The 18,272-nt window shown below is 40.2% G+C and overlaps 1 protein-coding gene across 3 annotated transcripts in view; it reads left to right on the top strand.

The window, feature by feature from the left end:
- ift172 (intraflagellar transport 172) overlaps positions 1–18,272 on the top strand; it is a 242,173-nt gene that overhangs the window by 128,257 nt on the left and 95,644 nt on the right. For all 3 annotated transcript variants that reach the window (XM_060851638.1, XM_060851630.1, XM_060851645.1), the window contains 4 exons: positions 2,647–2,736; positions 5,378–5,475; positions 9,516–9,651; positions 10,312–10,428. In XM_060851638.1, coding sequence (XP_060707621.1) covers positions 2,647–2,736; positions 5,378–5,475; positions 9,516–9,651; positions 10,312–10,428 — 441 coding nt within the window. The remainder of the gene's footprint in view (positions 1–2,646; positions 2,737–5,377; positions 5,476–9,515; positions 9,652–10,311; positions 10,429–18,272) is intronic.

Below are 18,272 nucleotides of genomic sequence, written 5' to 3'. Positions count from 1 at the left end.
TGGAGAGTCGGGGAAAGGGGACTGAGAGATAAACAGGAGGATGGAAGTTGGGGAAGGTGGCTTGGAAGGTGATAGGTAGATGTAGGTAGGAGCTGACAGTGATAGGTCGAAGGGAAGGGTGGAGCAGATAGGTGGGAAGGAAGATGGACTGGTAGGCCAATTCAAGAGTGCAATGCAAAGTCAGGGGAGATTGGATCTGGGATGAGATGGGGAGGGGAGACTAGGAAATGAATGAAATCGACTTCTCCAGATTAATTGGTGGGTGAGTTCCTTTTGAGCATGGGAATAAATGTCTAGTTATTTTGCTGGACAACCCTTTGCAACATCTATTTGAGGATATGATTCATTTTCTCCATAATTCTGCTCGGTTGAGGATGGTAGGCAATGTGAAAACCTTGGCTGATACCAAGTACATGCATCATGGCCTGCATTACCTGGGAGTGAAATGGGTTCCCTGGTCCAAAACTGTACTTGGAAAAACCCCTTCTAGTGAAAATGTATTAAATTAAAATGTCTGCTGCAACTTTAGCAGTGTTCATTGTAATGTGAAACATCTCTATACATTTGTTAAAAATGTCATTGAAGACCAGGATACACGTATTTCTGTCTTAGAGGATGGTAGCAGGCTAACATAGTCTACTTGATGGTCAATCTATGGCCCTGCTACTGGCTTAGTATGCATCAACTCTCCTTTATTAGCATATTTGTTTGGACTGCCCTGGGCACATATGGTAAAATTATTGACAAAATATTTTATATATTTTCCCATTTCATGAGAGCAGCATGATCCCTGTCATAATTAGTGGGCGGCACGGTGGCACAGTGGTTAGCTCTGCTGCCTCACAGCGCCAGAGACCCGGGTTCAATTCCCACCTCAGGCGACTGACTGACTGACTGTGTGGAGTTTGCACGTTCTCCCCATGTCTGCGTGGGTTTCCTCCGGGTGCTCCAGTTTCCTCCCACAGTCACAAAGATGTGCGGGTCAGGTGAATTGGCCATGCTAAATTGCCCGTAGTGTTAGGTAAGGGGTAAATGTAGAGATGTGGATGGGTTGTGCTTCAGCGGGTCGGTGGGCCTGTTTCCACACTGTAAGTAATCTAATAATTCTGTTAGTCATGGCTTTTCTGCCTAATGAAGCTGGACATTGTGGCATGATAAATCACTTGATATCAGTCCTGGGCATGTACCATATACCACCCATCTTTGCAACCTGGCTGCACAATCCTTCACACATTCATTTTTATTCCTCCCAGATAAAAAGCATCCTGTATCATGGTGCCATGATCCATTTGCTCATCTGCCTGATAGTCCTCCTTTTCATCCACACATGTGCCTTGGAATTGTTGGTCAAACATGAGGGCTCAGGCTCCTCCAATGCTACATATTGGATCTCCGTGCCTATCTGACTCAAAGATACACTCTGACCATTGACCAATTCTGACGTTCAATATAACTGCAGGGAACTACCTACTGCTTCCAAAGACAAAGTGTTTAAGTATTGCTCCTTCTCCCTGACACCTGCAATGTCTTCAGCTTAGATTCAAGCTCTCCAACTCTCATTCAAAACTGGCCAAGTATAGTCACTCACTCAAGTCCTAGACAGTCACATCTGTATAATGGTCCTACTACAGCTATTCTACAAAATTTATGCAACTATTTTTAGTCATTTGGTTATTTACCTACTTAGCAATGCAGTAAAGTAATAGTGAGTGACAGTAATAGTTTGGAGACAGAATGCTTATCAGCTAATGTTTAAATAATGTCTGCCACATTGTGTGTTAAGAACATCATTCCTGTTATAAAATTGCATAACCTCGAGCTTACAGTTAGCAATATCCCTTGAGACCTGCTAGTAGAAAGTTGGAAAATTTTGTGACTATGTTTTATTAATTAAACCAAAGAATTGATTATTTATATATTTTTCTTCAAATAATATATGCTGTGTACCTACCTATAATTACATCAAACTTAAACACAGTGACGTTTTACAATTTGGAAGGGTCTTAACTTTTTTTTTAGATTAGATTACTTACAGTGTGGAAACAGGCCCTTCGGCCCAACAAGTCCACACCGAACCGCTGAAGCGCAATCCACCCATACCCCTACATTTACCCCTTACCTAACACTACGGGCAATTTAGCTTGGCCAATTCACCTGACTTGCACATCTTTGGACTGTGGGAGGAAACCGGAGCACCCGGAGGAAACCCACGCAGACACGGGGAGAATGTGCAAACTCCACACAGTCAGTCGCCTGAGGTGGGAATTGAACCCAGGTCTCTGGCGCTGTGAATGCATGCATGTGAAACTTTTCTCAGAACACAATGACAACATATCACATTAAAGTCAAGTAAATATGATTAATTAATGTTTATTTTATTTGTAAGCATATTCTGATATACAGAGGAACCTTGATTATCCAGCATTTGATTGTCCAAATATCAGATTTTCCGGCAAGATCGCAAGGTCCCGATGTTTGATTAAGCTATGTAATCTGGCATTTGGTTATCTGGAATTCGGTTAACCAGATGAAATGCTCTCTGCCCCTGTCCTTCGGATAATTTAGGTTTTTCTGTACTTTTGACTTAATTATTGAAGAGTTTTATATTTTATATAGTTGAATAACTTATCTTCTTTCCATCTCCAGACTGCCGAAAAGATGTACATCAAAGCTGATCGAATCAAGGATGCCATTGATATGTACAAGCAAGTGGGATATTGGGAGCAAGCCCACAAGGTTGAGTGTTGAATTCTGATTAAGGATGTAAATTTTTGTGAAGTATTTTTGCACAGTTAGTACACAATGCACAAATCTATTGAATTTGATTGACAATTGAGGTCTCACCTGGCCTGGTAGAAAGTTAATGTTTCAATTGTGAGGTGCAAGGGAAAACATGTGGCTGTCTGCACCCTTTATTTCCTAGAACTGACGAGCTGTGCGACAGCACGTAGCACAGTAAATGTGTCAAGATTGACTTCCTAAATGTATCCAATGTAACATGTATATCTGTCATTGAAATGCTAATTAATGAAGTATTTGATGAGTATTCTTATGACATGGTGGTAGTATCCCTACCTCTGGGCGAAGAGGCCTGGGTTCAAGCCCCACCGCTCCAGGGTGTGTAATAATATGTATCAACAAGTTGCTGAGAAAATATCTGCAACATTTGATGGATTCAGAGATAGAGGTTTGAAGGAAGACATTCCATCAATTTGAAAAAAGGATGTGTCACTGTCATTCGCCTATATCCCTATCTCCAAAATCTTGTTTTAAAATAGCTTACTCTCTGTCCTGGTTGTTACATTGACATATAATGTTGAGTCCTGCATTCCCCAACTCCGACAATATTTGGCTTCAGTGCTAAGCTAGCAACGTTGAAATGTAAAAATTAGAAACAAAAACTTTCTGGCTGACGGTATGTTTGGAAATTTCATCTTATTGTTGAGTAACATCATGAAAAATAAGAGCAGGAGTTAGTCATTCAATCCATTGAGCCGTTTTTGCAATTCTGCATTATCTGTTTGCATACCATAACTCTTGACTGCCTTGTCAATGAAATAGAGAGGAAGTGAGGACTGCAGATGCTGGAGATCAAAGTCGATAAGCCTTTGAGGGCCTTATGCCCGAAACATCGACTTTCCTGTTCCTTGGTTGCTGCCTGACCTTCTGTGCTTTTCTAGCTCTACACCTTTCAACATTTGTCAATGAGATAGCTGTCCAACTCAGCCTTGTATATGTTCAGTGACCGAATCTACATTGCTTTCTGTTGAAGAGAATTCTAGAGCTTTACAACTTCCTGAACTTTATCTGAAATGAAGATTTCTTATTTTTAAACTGCGGACCCTAGTTGTAGATACTGTTCCAAGAGAAAACACCCTGGCTGGCCCTCAGAAACTTATGTGTTTCAATAAGGTCACCTCTCATTCATCAAAACTCCAATGCATATAACTTGTTTAATCTTTCCTCAAAAGACAGCCCTTTCATTCCAAAAATCAGCCGCGTGAACTTCTTTCAGTGCTCCTTCAAATTCCTTCAGTAAGGCGAAGAAACTGTACATAGTACTCCAGGTGCAAATTTCACTGATGTCCTGTACAGTTTTAGCAAGCACATTTTCAATGGTGTATTCACTTTTAGTTTGTGAGTTTCATCACCATTATAAACATGGACATATATTTAAATACTGAACTAAATGGATCTCTGCATCCAAATATTATTATTATTAGCAGGTACTATTTTAGTGTGTTGTGGTTCTGTTCGCCGAGCTGGAAGTTTTTGTTGCAAACGTTTCGTCCCCTGGCTAGGCGACATCATCAGTGCTTTGGAGCCTCCTGCGAAGCGCTTCTTTGATGTTTCTTCCGGTATTTATAGTGGTCTGTCCTTGCCGCTTCCGGTTGTCAGTTTCAGCTGTCGGCTGTAGTGGTTGGTATATTGGGTCCAGGTCGATGTGTTTGTTGATGGAGTTTGTGGATGAATGCCATGCCTCTAGGAATTCCCTGGCTGTTTTCTGTCTGGCTTGCCCTATGATAGTAGTATTGTCCCAGTCGAATTCATGTTGCTTGTTGTCTGCGTGTGTGGGTACTAGGGATAGCTGGTCGTGTCGTTTCGTGGCTAGTTGATGTTCATGTATGCGGATTGTTAGCTGTCTTCCTGTTTGTCCTATATAGTGTTTTGTGCAGTCCTTGCATGATATTTTGTATACTACATAAGTTTTATAGTACTAATGTAGTATACAAAATACCACGCAAGGACTGCACAAAACACTATATAGGACAAACAGGAAGACAGCTAACAATCCGCATACATGAACATCAACTATCCACGAAACGACACGACCAGCTATCCCTAGTAGCCACACACGCAGACAACAAGCAACATGAATTCGACTGGGACAACACTACTATCATAGGGCAAGCCAGACAGAAAACAGCCAGGGAATTCCTAGAGGCATGGCATTCATCCACAAACTCCATCAACAAACACATCGACCTGGACCCAATATACCAACCACTACAGCCGACAGCTGAAACTGACAACCGGAAGCGGCAAGGACAGACCACTATAAATACCGGAAGAAACATCAAAGAAGCGCTTCGCAGGAGGCTCCAAAGCACTGATGATGTCGCCTAGCCAGGGGACGAAACGTTTGCAACAAAAACTTCCAGCTCGGCGAACAGAACCACAACAATGAGCACCCGAGCTTCAAATCTTCGCACAAACTTTGAACTATTTTAGTGTTTTTAAAGAACTCACCAGTTGGAGGAAGTCCGTTAAATAGCAGTGTACTGTGTAGAGCAGCACTCAATGCCATGCTGATTTATAATTCATAATGACATGTTCATAATTCTAAAGCAAAATCTTTCTTTTGCAATTGTTGTAGTTGGCTGTAAGGTGTATGAAACATGAAGATGTGGCTGTTCTGTATATTAATCAAGCACAAGAACTAGAAACGAAAGGAAAATACAAAGATGCTGAAAGGTGACATATTATTAACAATATAATATTAAAAATTACATAGAAATGGTAATTAGTTTCAAGTTTTTTGGCAAAATTGGTCTATATTAATGCTTTTCTTCCATATAAGTGTAAGTGCAAATCTATATACCTCAGAACACATTCCACCACACCCCTTAATACAGTTGGCAAGAGCTGGCAGGTAGGAGTGAGCTGATAATTTTTAAAAACAGTTTGTAAAAAAAAAAGGGGAGGGAAGGGAAATGTCCTATGAGGGGTGTCGTGTGCATATTGGGGGAACCTCCCCGCTTTAATTCTCCACATCTGGTCTTCATAATCCAGTCAGCCTGTCCTTTTGAGGCTGCCTGATCCCTCCCCACCATTAAAGCATGGGATTTATCTGCTTCAGGATATAGTTTGTGTGGGACTTCTTAAATTCCAAGCTCTAACCATGACATACTGAATCCTGCTGCTCCTGGATCTGCTAGAGGTGCAATACAGTCAGATTGACCAGCAGCTCTCGAAGACAGAACTAAAGGGCAGAAATCCCACTCTTTTGCAGTTTTTGCTTGCTGAAATAATGTGTTATAACTACAGGAATTCCTTGTGCAACACTTTATAAAAAAGTAACTTGGGTGATGGAAAAACTGTTCAGTGGACCGTCAAAGCATCTCTGGATTCAAGAAAAATAAAGGAACCAGATTTTTTAGGATTCTTGTGGTGCACTGGTCGTGCCTGGGTTCACCTGTGAAGAACTGTGTTTTAACATGCCCAAACAAATGACGATAACTGAAAAATTGAACTGGGTTCTTGTTATTGTAATTTGTTCCTTGTCTATCTTGTCTATTTGATTTATTTAAAAAGAATTTTAAAAACGTTAGGTTCCTCTGCAATGGAAGTTGACTTTTAGGCATGGAAAGGATCCAGAAGGGAAAGGTGGCACCTTTGCTAAACCTACACATTTACAACAAATCCTTATAAACCTCTGAAAGTGTTTTGTGCCAAATTCAAAGAATAGATACTGATCTGTTAAACTCATAATTAAAATTGATATGAACTTTAACTAGGGTGTCTGATTTTACATTTAAAAAGATGTGTAGAATATTCATAAAAAGGAGAGCTATTTGAGGAAAATAATTCACTAATTAAAATTAGAACTATACTGCCTGTGTGAACAGTGACTTTTACACAAGTCTGTTACTCTTGGGCAGGTAATTTTAATTACTACCTTTGATTTGCAAAGTCTCCTTTAAATACTTTGTTTTCTAAACCAATGAAAACTCCAGTTTATTATCAATTGGTCTCCTAGGGAATCTAATAACCTGTAAGAGCACATTGTTGCATTGCATAATAAAGCATTGAATGCATTTCCAGCACACCTCATGAAATGTGGCTGTCACTGATTTGAGCCAGCATTTATTACCTATCCCCAGTCGTTGCTGGAAGGTGGCAGCCTGCCTGGTGTAAGTGGACCTAGTTTATCATTCGGAAAGCGTTCTAGGATTTTGACTCAATGACACGGAGGCCAGAGCAATATGTTTCCTGTCAGGATGGTGAGGATCTTGGAGGTCATGGTGTTCCCAAGTATCTTCTGTCTTTGTCCTTCTTGATAGTAGGAGTTGGGAATTTGCAAAGTACTGCCTAAGCTGCCTTTGTAAATTTTTGCAGGTGCAGACTGCTGCTTCTCAGTTTCAGTAGTGGAGAGTTTGAATGTTTGTGGACGTGGTTATCTTGGATGGTGTTAAGAGTCTCGAGTGTTGCTGGAGCTGTACTCATCCAGAAAAATGGGGGTTTTCCATCATACTCCTGACATGTGCCTTATAGATTGTGGACAGTCCTTGGGGAGTTAAGAGGTGATTTACTCGCTACAGGTTTCCTAGCCTCTGATCTGTTTTTGCAGCCACACTATTTATATGACTAGTATAGTTCAGTTTCTGGTCACTGGTTACCATGAGGATGTTGATAACGGGAGATTCGTGCTGTTATTGTCGTTGAGTGTCTAGGGCTGACAGTTAGTTCCTATCTTGTTGGGGATGATCAACTGCCTAATATTTGGGTGGTGCAAAAGTTACTTGCCAATCATCAGCCCAAGCCTGGATTCTTTCCAGGTCTTGTGTTTGAAATTGGATTGCTCGATTATCTAAAGAGTCGCAAATGTTACTGAATTTTGTGTAATCATCAGTCAACCTCCTCACTTATGACATTATGATGGTGATATGGTCATTGATGAAGCAGTTGAAGCTGGTTGAACTTAGGACACTGCTGTTATGACACAGAGGCGAACTCCTCCGTTCATTAAACCAAACACTCAGAAAAGCTTGCCTTGCCCAGCCTTATAATCTTTTAAAAAATGAGTGACAGAGAACTCCCAAATTCTACTTTTTAAAGAAGATAGCATCAATTTATTTTCAAACTCTAAAAGCAGATATTAAACAAAAACTGTTCACGAATCTAAGCCCTCCTTTCTCTTAACTGCTTACTGTCTGATATGCTGTTCCAATAAGACATTTATTAAAATTTCATTAAGTTAATTTCAAAACTATACAGTCTCTGTCTCTGTCTTCACTCTTCCAGCTGTTGATCTTTCTGGGTTGTCTTCTATCTTTTTTATTACGAGTATGTTTCACATGAAAACATACCTATGATAAAGTGTTTTCTAATTTCTTGGAGGGCAGTTTGTTATATTGGTAGTTAACTCTCTGACCCTATGGCAGTTGCTCTCTGACAATGTTCAAAATGTCAGCATTCTTATTCCCCCAGCATGAGATGTCTCATTGGCTCGATTTTGGTAAGATAATAAATTCAAATTCAATTGGGTTTTAGTATTCTGGGGCATAATTTAAACTGATTGGTTACATTTGAATTGTAGTCAAAACAGCAATCAAAACTCAGGTATCCATTTCATAGCCAAATGTTACATATTTTCACTTTTCTGGGATTGCCACACAGGTGCTTGTAAGCTCTCAGTTCAGAGCAAAAATTTTCTCTCTTAAAGGTACAGTACACACTTTCAACTTCATAACACTACTCTGAGGAACTCCTGCAGAGATGCTTTGGGGCTGAGATGATTGATCTCCAACAATAACAGCAACCATCTTTCTTTGTGCTTGTTATGACTTGAACCAGTGGACATGGTTACTGCTGTTTCACATTGACTGCTGTTTGGCTCAGGCTGCTTGATGCCACACCTGGTCAACTGCAACCTTGATGTCAAGGGCAGTCACTCTTACATCAACTCGAGAGTTCAGCTTTTTTGTCCATGTTTTGTCCAGGCTGTCATGAAATCAAGAGCTGAGTGGCCCTGGTGAAGTGCAAATTAGAGTCAGTGAGCAAGTTGCTGTTAAAACAAGTGCTTCCATCACTTTACTGATGATCAAGGATAGAGTGATGGGTTAATAGGGTTGGATTTGTCCTGCATTTGTGCATGGGACATACTTGGGCAAATTTCCATATAGTCAGGTTGATGCCAATATTGTAGCTGTATTGGAACAGCTTGGCTAGGGATGCAGAAAGTTCTGGAGCATACATTTTCAGTACTGTTGCAGGAGTATTGACATGGATCAAAGCTTTTGCAATATCCATTGCAACATTCTTCAGCCATTTTTTGATGTCACATGGAGTGAGTTGAGTTGGCTAAAAACTGGAATCTCTAATGTTGAGGACCAATGGAGGAGACCAAGATGGTTCATGGTTTTCTTTCAATGTGTTTGAGATGTGTGCCTTTGGTATGTATTTCTAAATGAATAGGCCAAAAACTTAAAATTAACCTATTCCACAAAGTTTCTTCTGAACTTTATATCTGAACTGTAAATACTCTTTTTTTAATCTTAATTTTGTTCTACCTTTGCTCCACACAGTATACAGAAGACCATTTTACCCAACATTTTTCCCTTCTGTGTTGATCATCATGGGATTTGATATCTGTAACCACAGGAGAATGTTAAAGGCATTATATCCACTGTACTGAAACATAGATCAAAGATTATTGTATCTACATCTGATGTTCTGTGTCACAAACAGATTTATTTGTACATTGTTGTAATGATAGTTCATTTTTGCTGCAGGTTGTACATTACAGTAGATGAACCTGATTTAGCAATCACAATGTATAAGAAACTTAAAATGTATGATGACATGATTCGACTTGTAGCAAAATATCACAGGGACCTACTCACAGACACCCACCTACATCTTGCAAAGGTAAGGAATAATGAATGGATACAGGCTCATGATGTTTTCAACAATCTTTCAATAATCTAGTAGTGCTGGCTCTCTACAAAGGTATACAGTATGGTGCTAAAGTTTATCATGTAATTTTTGTGAAAACTACAATGGAAAAGGTGCAGTCAAAGGATGAATTGTTTCAAAGTATTTATTAGTTAAAAATAATTGTGATTTTATATATACACACACATATACGCGCATATATAATGTCAATGATAATGCAACATTCATAGATGCAATTTGGGGCATCTAAATCCTAATGCTACATGTGTTGAAACTTTAGACTCAATTTTTTTCAACTGCAATTTCCACCTAAAATGAACTGAACTCAGATGTATTCAGTCAAGTTACATTGAAGCTAATATATTTCTATCTTTTGCTTGTATTTAAAAAAAATTATAGTTTTACTATGCTATGTTTATAAACATGAAGATCTCCATCATCATGTGTTACATATACTTCACATATATAATGGAAAGTGTTATAAAGATCAAAACCATAGATATTTGCTCATTTTTGTAAAAACAGTCAGAGCCTTTGCAAATACATGCAATTGTACACAAAATCTATGTACAGATCCAGAAATTAATTCTAAAATTTATTCATTAAAGTTTTGATTTTCATGCAATTATATAGGAACTGGAAAGTGAAGGTCGTTTTCGAGAAGCTGAGTACCATTATTTGGAAGCAAAAGAGTGGAAGGCAATAGTGAATATGTATCGTGTCAATGATATGTGGGATGAAGCCTACAGGGTAACAAAGTCTATTTTACTTGATACACCTGTGCATTTGGGCTTTATGTTCCTGACAACTTGGGAGCATCAAAGTGTGCGGTTGGTGCTTGTTAGTTCACAGGTACCTGGAATTAAATGTAATGTGATTGTCAGTGGGTATTGTCTTATTATTGTTTACAATTTACAATGAGTCGATCTAATGATGGACCCACATGAGTTAATTTCAGTCTCAACATATAAATGGATGTTCCAATTATTCAATTTTATGGGTCTATGCAATTGGAAGTGCAGCAGAAAGAATTGGCAAAGTAAAATCTAGATGCTCAAATTCTTTGCCTTGTTTTAGTAATGCTTTCTTGGATATGATGCAAAGGGCTGTAAGGTGCATAAGATGATTTGCTTCACCATGAATAGAAAGAGGAACTAGAAAAAGAGAGAAGGCCTAACTGGTCATTGTCTCCGAATTTAGTGACACAAGTATGCTATTGGCAAGGTCCTATAGTGTGGTAAGCAGCACTCCTACCCTGAGCTTGAAGCTCTAGGTTCATGTCCCACTCCAAGGTTTGATGGCCAAGGAAGGAGTATTGCCAAACAGGTTGAGTTTCAACCTGTAACTTTTTCCAACAGATGACAGTGGCAGACGCTAAAAGCAGGAGAGATTCCTGGTCAGCCATATCTTGAAAGAAATTCCAGCCTCTAGCATCGCTATCCATAACTCCAGATTATGTGCACAGCATGTACATAATGGTGTATGTTATCAGAACAACTGGATAAGTGGTGTGTGCAAGATTGCCGCCAACATTATTGTGTTCAAAATCCTGGTTTCAGCTTTCAGAATCATAGGATCCCAACAGTGCAGATAGAAGCTATTCAGCCCAACAGATCTGCATCAGTCCTCTGAAGAGAAGCCCACCCAGACCTACACTTTGACATTACAGGACAATTTAACATTTACCTAACCCACACATCTTTGGATTGTTGGAGGAAACCGGAGCTCATGATGGAAACCCACGCAGACATGTGGATCATTTGGAATGCCATACAGTCATCCAAAGCTTGAATTGAACCTGGGTCCCTACCCTGTTAGGAAAGTCGGAACTTTAGTCTTAGCCAATTGTGAGGGCATGTGTTATGATTTGGCTTTGCCTTCAGGCAGAGAGGTGCTATGGTGCTATGCTCATTGATTCATTATTAAAAACAATTTAATTAACTAAACACAGAGCATTTCCTGAGATCTGGATTTATGTATCACCCCATGTTCTGACTTTTCAAGCCTACACCAGTACAGTCATTCCTCTGTATGCATGAGGATTCCATTTCTGAGAACACCCCACCCCGCCCCCGAAGCCTGAACAATACACATTAAAATGGTTAAAAGTCACAAATACACAGGTTTGTCCATGGATGTTGAATTTTGTTGCTACTTACTTTTTGGTGGGTAGGCAAATTCCTGAGTCATGAATTCATGGGTACAGAGGCTTTACTGCACATCAACTCTTATGCAAATTTATCCTGCAAGTACAAAAAGAGAAATCGTTTTATACACCAAGTTAACGTTTGCCACAATGTACATTAATTAGTAGCCCTGGTAAAGAAGCCAGTTGGTCTCATTTGCAATATCCTGTAATTGTATCTGAAAGAGAGCCGCAGAAGAAGCCAGAGAAAAAGAAACTGAGGGTGGTGGTAACTTGGACAGCTACTGGTATAATATAACTATCAGATCCATTTGGCATGTGGGAGAGTCGTGGTGGCAAGTGGCAGGTAAGAGAGTTGGGCTGGGAAGCAGCGGATAAGAGAATCAAGCAGAAGAGTGGCAGGTGAGAGAGTCAGGTGGGAAGTGGCAGGCAAGAAGGTTGGGCAGGACTGCAGTGAGTGGGGAACTTAGGTAGTAAAATGTCAGATGAAAGAGTTAGGGAAGTGGCGAGTGATAGAGTTGGGCAGGAAAATGGCAAAAGAGTTGAGCAGTGAAGTGGCAATTGGGATAGTCAAGCAGGTAAATGAAAAGTTGGAGAGAAACTCACTTTACAGGGCTAGGCGAGTGTGCATCTTTTAACTTTAAAAGAAAAGTAATATAATTCCAATTACAAAAAATGGAGTTTATTAATGTACATTTCGTCAATTTTCATTATGTGGTGTTTAAATCCTTTGATCTGATGAAGAAGGTCCTAAAGAACATTACAGCTGTTAAGACTGTTTGAAATAGAAAAATCTGATTGACCGTAAATTGTTTCAATTAAATTTGCTCTACTCAGGAAAGAACTGACAATTTTAAGCTCGGTTTTACAGTACCGACCTTGCATATGAACATTAAAGGTTCATTGAAGATTTGCTTGATTGATTCTGAGTTTAGTGGGATAAGAGATTTGTCATATCTGTAGAGAATGTATAGAATAGGTTTAAACTGACTGGAATTTGGAGGAATGGTGAGGGGGGGAAGGTGAGGAGGTGCTGAGGGTGTGGGGAGGTGATTCATCGACTTTGGATAAGGGGATGGCCAATTTAGAGTGAAACAAGGAATACTTTCTTCACTTGCAGAATTGTGAATCTTGGAATCTCTATCTGAAAAGGCTGTGGATGCTGAATCATTAAGTGTATTCAAGAGCAATGTATTAGACTCCAAAGAATCAAGAAATAAGAGATTGGATGAGAAAGTGGAATTGTGATCAAAATCCACCAACCTGATCCTATTGAATAGCAGAGTACACTTGATGGTTCGTTTTGCCTACTCCCGCACCAATTTTTATTTCTGTTTGACTGGTGCTTTTCCTGCTATTGCTAATTACTTTTCCTTTATCTAAAATTCAAAGTATCACAACATAATAGGTCCATGTTGACCTATTAGAACAGGGCTCCAAAGTGGAGATCAAATGTACAGATCTAAAGCTGTTAAAGATACCTCCAAAGTTGTCAACTTAACCTTCGATACAAATAAGAAGAACAAAGACTTTCACACAAACAGCCATGAGAGCAGTTGTGAGGTTGCAATATTTTTGGGATGTTTCACTATTGTGTCTTCAGCCCTCTCAACTGGCATCAAAAGCTTTGCTTTTACTGGTGAATTCCAGGAGGCTCACAAAAATCCTTTGACCCACAGTCAATAAGCAGAAGCAATGTCGATATTTCTGTAATCAAGTTCTAAAACATATGCAAGAGAATTTCACAGGGGACTATCACACCTACACAGTGCTCCATAAGCCCTTCTTATGCCCGAAACGTCAAATTTCCTGTTCCTTGGATGCTGCCTGACCTGCTGCGCTTTAACCAGCAACACATTTTCAGCTCTGATCTCCAGCATCTGCACACCTCACTTTTTACATAAAGTCAGTGAGCCCTGATATCTAAAGAGCACCCCCTAACCCCCATCACTCTTTTACCACAACACATGGGATCTGGAAAAAGTGTGATTCAACCCGAATGCGCTAAATAACGTCACAGCTAAAAACAATTCCGTCAACAGCTGAAACACACTCTTTTGCATCGTCCCAAACAAACACCCCAGCCCAAAACTCTCATGGATCTCCACAAAATGGCGGTCCCATATCGCAGCAACCTGCACAAAATGGCAGACCACCCGTGACTTTCGTGAAATAGAATGCATGTCCCGACCCGTCTCACATGGCGAGCGCACCCAGCGCCTCTAACCGCCCCAGACCTTCTCAAGATGGTGAGCCCACCTGGCAAGAAGCCAGTGAAGTAGGCGTTTGGTATGCTTTCCTTTATTGGTCAGAGTATTGAGTACAGGAGTTGGGAGGTCATGTTGTGGCTGTACAGGACATTGGTTAGACTACTGTTGGAATATTGCATGTAATTCTGGTCTCTTTCCTATCGGAAAGCTGTTGCGAAACTTGAAAAGGTTCAGAAAAGATTTACAAGGATGTTGCCAGGGTTGGAGGATTTGAGCTATAAGGAGAGGCTGAACAGGCTGGGGCTTTATTACCTGGAGTGTCGGAGGTGACCTTACAGAAGTTTACAAATTATGAGCGGCATGGATAAGATTAAAAAAAAGTCTTTTCCCTGGGGTCGGGGAGTCCAGAACTAAAGGACATAGGTTTAGGGTGAGAGGGGAAAGATATAAAAGAGACCTAAAAGGGCAACGTTTTCATACAGGGGGTGGTACGTGTATGGAATCAGCTGCCAGAGGAAGTGGTGGAGGCTGGTACAATTGCAACATTTAAAAGGCATTTGGATGGGTATATGAATAGGAAGGGTTTGGAGGGATGTGGGCCGGGTGCTGGCAGGTGGGACTAGATTGGGTTGGGATATCTGGTCGACGTGGACGAGTTGGACTGAAGGCTGTGTTTCCGTTCTGCATATCTCTATGACACTGACTCTAAGTGAATAACATGTTAAAATTGACAAACTGCCTCTTTTGATGGGGTTGGTTGTTTGCTGTCTGTTATACCTTTTAATGGTGGAAGTCAGTTTCCTTGGTTTAACAATTCCCCCCACACCCACCCCCCCCACCCCACCCCCACCCCCTCCAGCACCCTTCATCCCCCACCACAGTTGATCTTGAATCCACGTACTCTTGCACTTTTAATCTCAGCCCTTAGATTCATTTTGTGATTAATTATAAGTCCTTTCATTACAAGGGCCTTTCAGAATATATTGAATCTCAAAATATCAGATAAATAGGTTTATCAAGTTAAATAATCTACATTTTAATATAATCTTGCGTTTTTCTATATTATTGGCTCTTAGTCTTCAGCTACCTATCAGTTTCGTGTCTTCTTTGCTTTATTTTAACTTGCAAAGAGGAGTCTGCCATCTGCCAATTCCTTTCAGACCCTCTGGAGATTTCCTTTGGTGCATCTTTCACACAGAATTAACACATTGTGCAGCCAAGATGTATTACCACATGTTTTTTGCTTCCCTGTAGTTTCACAGCCAAGACATTGACTGAGTCCCTTACTCTGACCAGTTATTGTAAAACTATGGGAGCGTCCTGCCTTGCTGTTCATACCTATTATAATAGTGATTAAGTATGGGCTGTTTCTTGTCTTTAATTCTCTTACCCACTTCCGTCCCCTTCATACCTTTTTCATTTCTTATTCCTTCTCTTTCCACTCTCTTCCTCTTTGCTCCCATCTGCTTTTGCAAATTCTTGTTTTCTTTTTCAGTTCTTCCCTTTCCTTGCTGACCTTAGTTTGGACCCACTTAAACCTACTCTCTCCTACCCTCACATCTAACATTCTTCACTCTAGCACTTAACTCAGCTATTTTCCTTTCATTCTCAGCCTTTAATCTTTCCCTCTTCACTTCATGGCCTCTAACTTTACGATATATTAGAGACTTAATGCCCATGTGAACCACCACAGAATATGAACTCCCAATTAGTCAGCATGAGGTGTTGCTTCAGTCATAGAGATGTACAGCACAGAAACAGACCCTTCGGTCTAACTCGTCCACGCCAACCAGATATCCTAACTTAATCTAGTTCCATTTGCCGGCACTTGGCCCATATCCCTCTAAACCCTTCCTATTGCTGTAATAGTTTCTTTAGTTTTTTTTATATTCACTTATTTTTCTTTCTATCTTCATTCTCAGAGCACCTTTTCTTATTTTTACCAAGTGTTCTGTAGTGTGCATGCCACAGTGTTCTTGCTCTTAAGAATGATGAGTATAAATAAGACTGTTTGCCCCCTAAAATTCAGATGGGAAGAAGCTGTATTAAAGAAAGGCATCTTTGGTATTTTTGAAAGAATAGAAGAGAAGATCTTTTGATATTACCTGGAGTACATTTCAAAAAATTGCGAATCATATCCCATGTTTCTCTTCCACACCAATGGGGCATGGTTGGCATTAACTGGGCCAGCATTTATTGCCCGTTCCTAGTTGCAATGCGAAGATGGTAATGGTGAACTATCTTCTTGAACTGCTGCAGTCCATTAAAATAATTCATTAAAATTAGTGGGCACATGATAATTGGCTGAAGTACACAACTGTTTGATATGCAGTAAAGTGTAAAATCTCTGTGTACTACACCTAAATTATTTTTCGACATAAGAATGTAAAGTTCATAAGACTATTCAATTTTTATTAAAAATTGGACGATACTGATAGAATTGAATTTTATTCTGAAATAGTATAGTGTAATTAATTTACAAAAATTTATAGGACGTGGGCTTTGCTGGTTGCACCAGCATTTATTGTTCATCCCTTGTGTGCTTGTCAAGGCTGTAGTGAGCTATTAGCACAGTATTATCGGGGCTCAAAGGCTTTCCATCATTCATTGTCTCCAGCTGTTTTTTTGGTATCATGTGTAATGAATCAAATTGGCTGAGATTTAGAATCTGTGAAGCTGGGGACATCCAGAGCAGGCAACGTTGGATTATGCACACAATGCTGTGGCTGAAGATTGTTGTAAGTTCTTCAGCCTTATCTTTTGCACTCATGTGCTGTGCTCTCTTATCATTGAGAATGGGGTTATTTATGGAGCCTCCTTCTCCAGTAGATTTTTAATTGTCCACCACCATTCACTATTGGATGAAACAGAACTGTAGAGCTCTGATCTGATCCATTAGTTGTTGAATTGCTGAGCTCTGTTTATCACTTCATGCTTTTGCTGTTTGGGACATAAGCAAACCTGTTTTGTAGCTTCACCAGAGTGATGCATATAAGTTTGCCTGGTGCTTCTTCTGACATGCCCTTCTGCATTCTTAATTAAACCAATGTTGATCCTCGGCTTGATAGTAAGGATGGAGGGCAGGATATGCCAGGCCATGAGTCTGCAGATTGTGTTTGAGCACAGTCCTGCTTTTCCCTGATGGCCCAAAAGATCTCATAGATGCCCAGACTTGAGTTGTTCAAAGTTTGGGAGAAGATTTGTAGCTCGGGTGCTCGTTGTTGTGGTTCTGTTCGCCGAGCTGGAAATTTATGTTGCAAACGTTTCATCCCCTGTCTAGGTGACATCCTCAGTGCTTGGGAGCCTCCTGTGAAGCGCTTCTGTGATGTTTCCTCCACTATAACCCACATTTATAGTGGTTTGTCTCATGCAGGAACCGGAGTTGTTCGTATGTGGCGCTTAGGCAGTTGGCACAGGATTCCATTTCCTGACTTGTCTTAGTGTCTCTCGCCCATAGGTGTTCAAAGTTTGGGAGAAGATTTGTAGCTCGGGTGCTCATTGTTGTTCAATCTGTGTGAAGTCTTTTGATAATGCCATACAGCATGATGGAGGGTGACGCAGGACTTCATCTCCACAGGTGTGGTGGACACTCTGATATGGATAGATGCATCTTCAGCAAACTAATTGGTGAAGATGAAGTAATTTATGTTTTTGTCTCTTGTTGGCTCCTCTACCGCCTGCTGCAGACCCAATCTAGTAGTTATGTCCTGTAAGACTTGATCAGCTCAGTCAGTAGTGGTGCTGCTGAGCCATACTTAATGATAGATGTTGAAGTCTGCCACCTGAGTTTATTCTGCACTCCCAAAGTCATTAGTACTTCCTTTATGCAGTCTTCAACATGGAGAAATATTGATTCATCAGCCTGGCCCATATTTGACCAAATGCCATGAGACTTATAGGATTAGGTGAATTCATAATGAACAACAAAGAGATGGCAGACCAGTTGAACAAATTCTTGGAATCTATCTTCACTGAGGAGGACACAAATAACCTTCAGGAAAAGCTAGGGGATACAGGGTCAAGCATGAAGAAGGAACTTAAATCCTTATTAGTTAGGCAATGATATTGGGGAAATTAATGGAAATCTGATAAGTCACTAGGGCCTAATGCTCTGCATCCCAGAGTTCTTAAGAATGTGGCCCTAGAGATTGTGGACGCAATTGTGCTCATTTTCCAGCATTTAATAGATTATGCAAGAATCCCAATTGACTAGCTATTGTAAACCCACATTTTAAAAA

The sequence above is a fragment of the Hemiscyllium ocellatum genome, chromosome 3 (assembly GCF_020745735.1).
Source record: "Hemiscyllium ocellatum isolate sHemOce1 chromosome 3, sHemOce1.pat.X.cur, whole genome shotgun sequence".
Lineage (NCBI taxonomy): Eukaryota > Metazoa > Chordata > Chondrichthyes > Orectolobiformes > Hemiscylliidae > Hemiscyllium > Hemiscyllium ocellatum.
The sequence above is the reverse complement of the archived record's forward strand: the minus strand, read 5'-3'. Positions and strand labels throughout refer to the sequence as shown.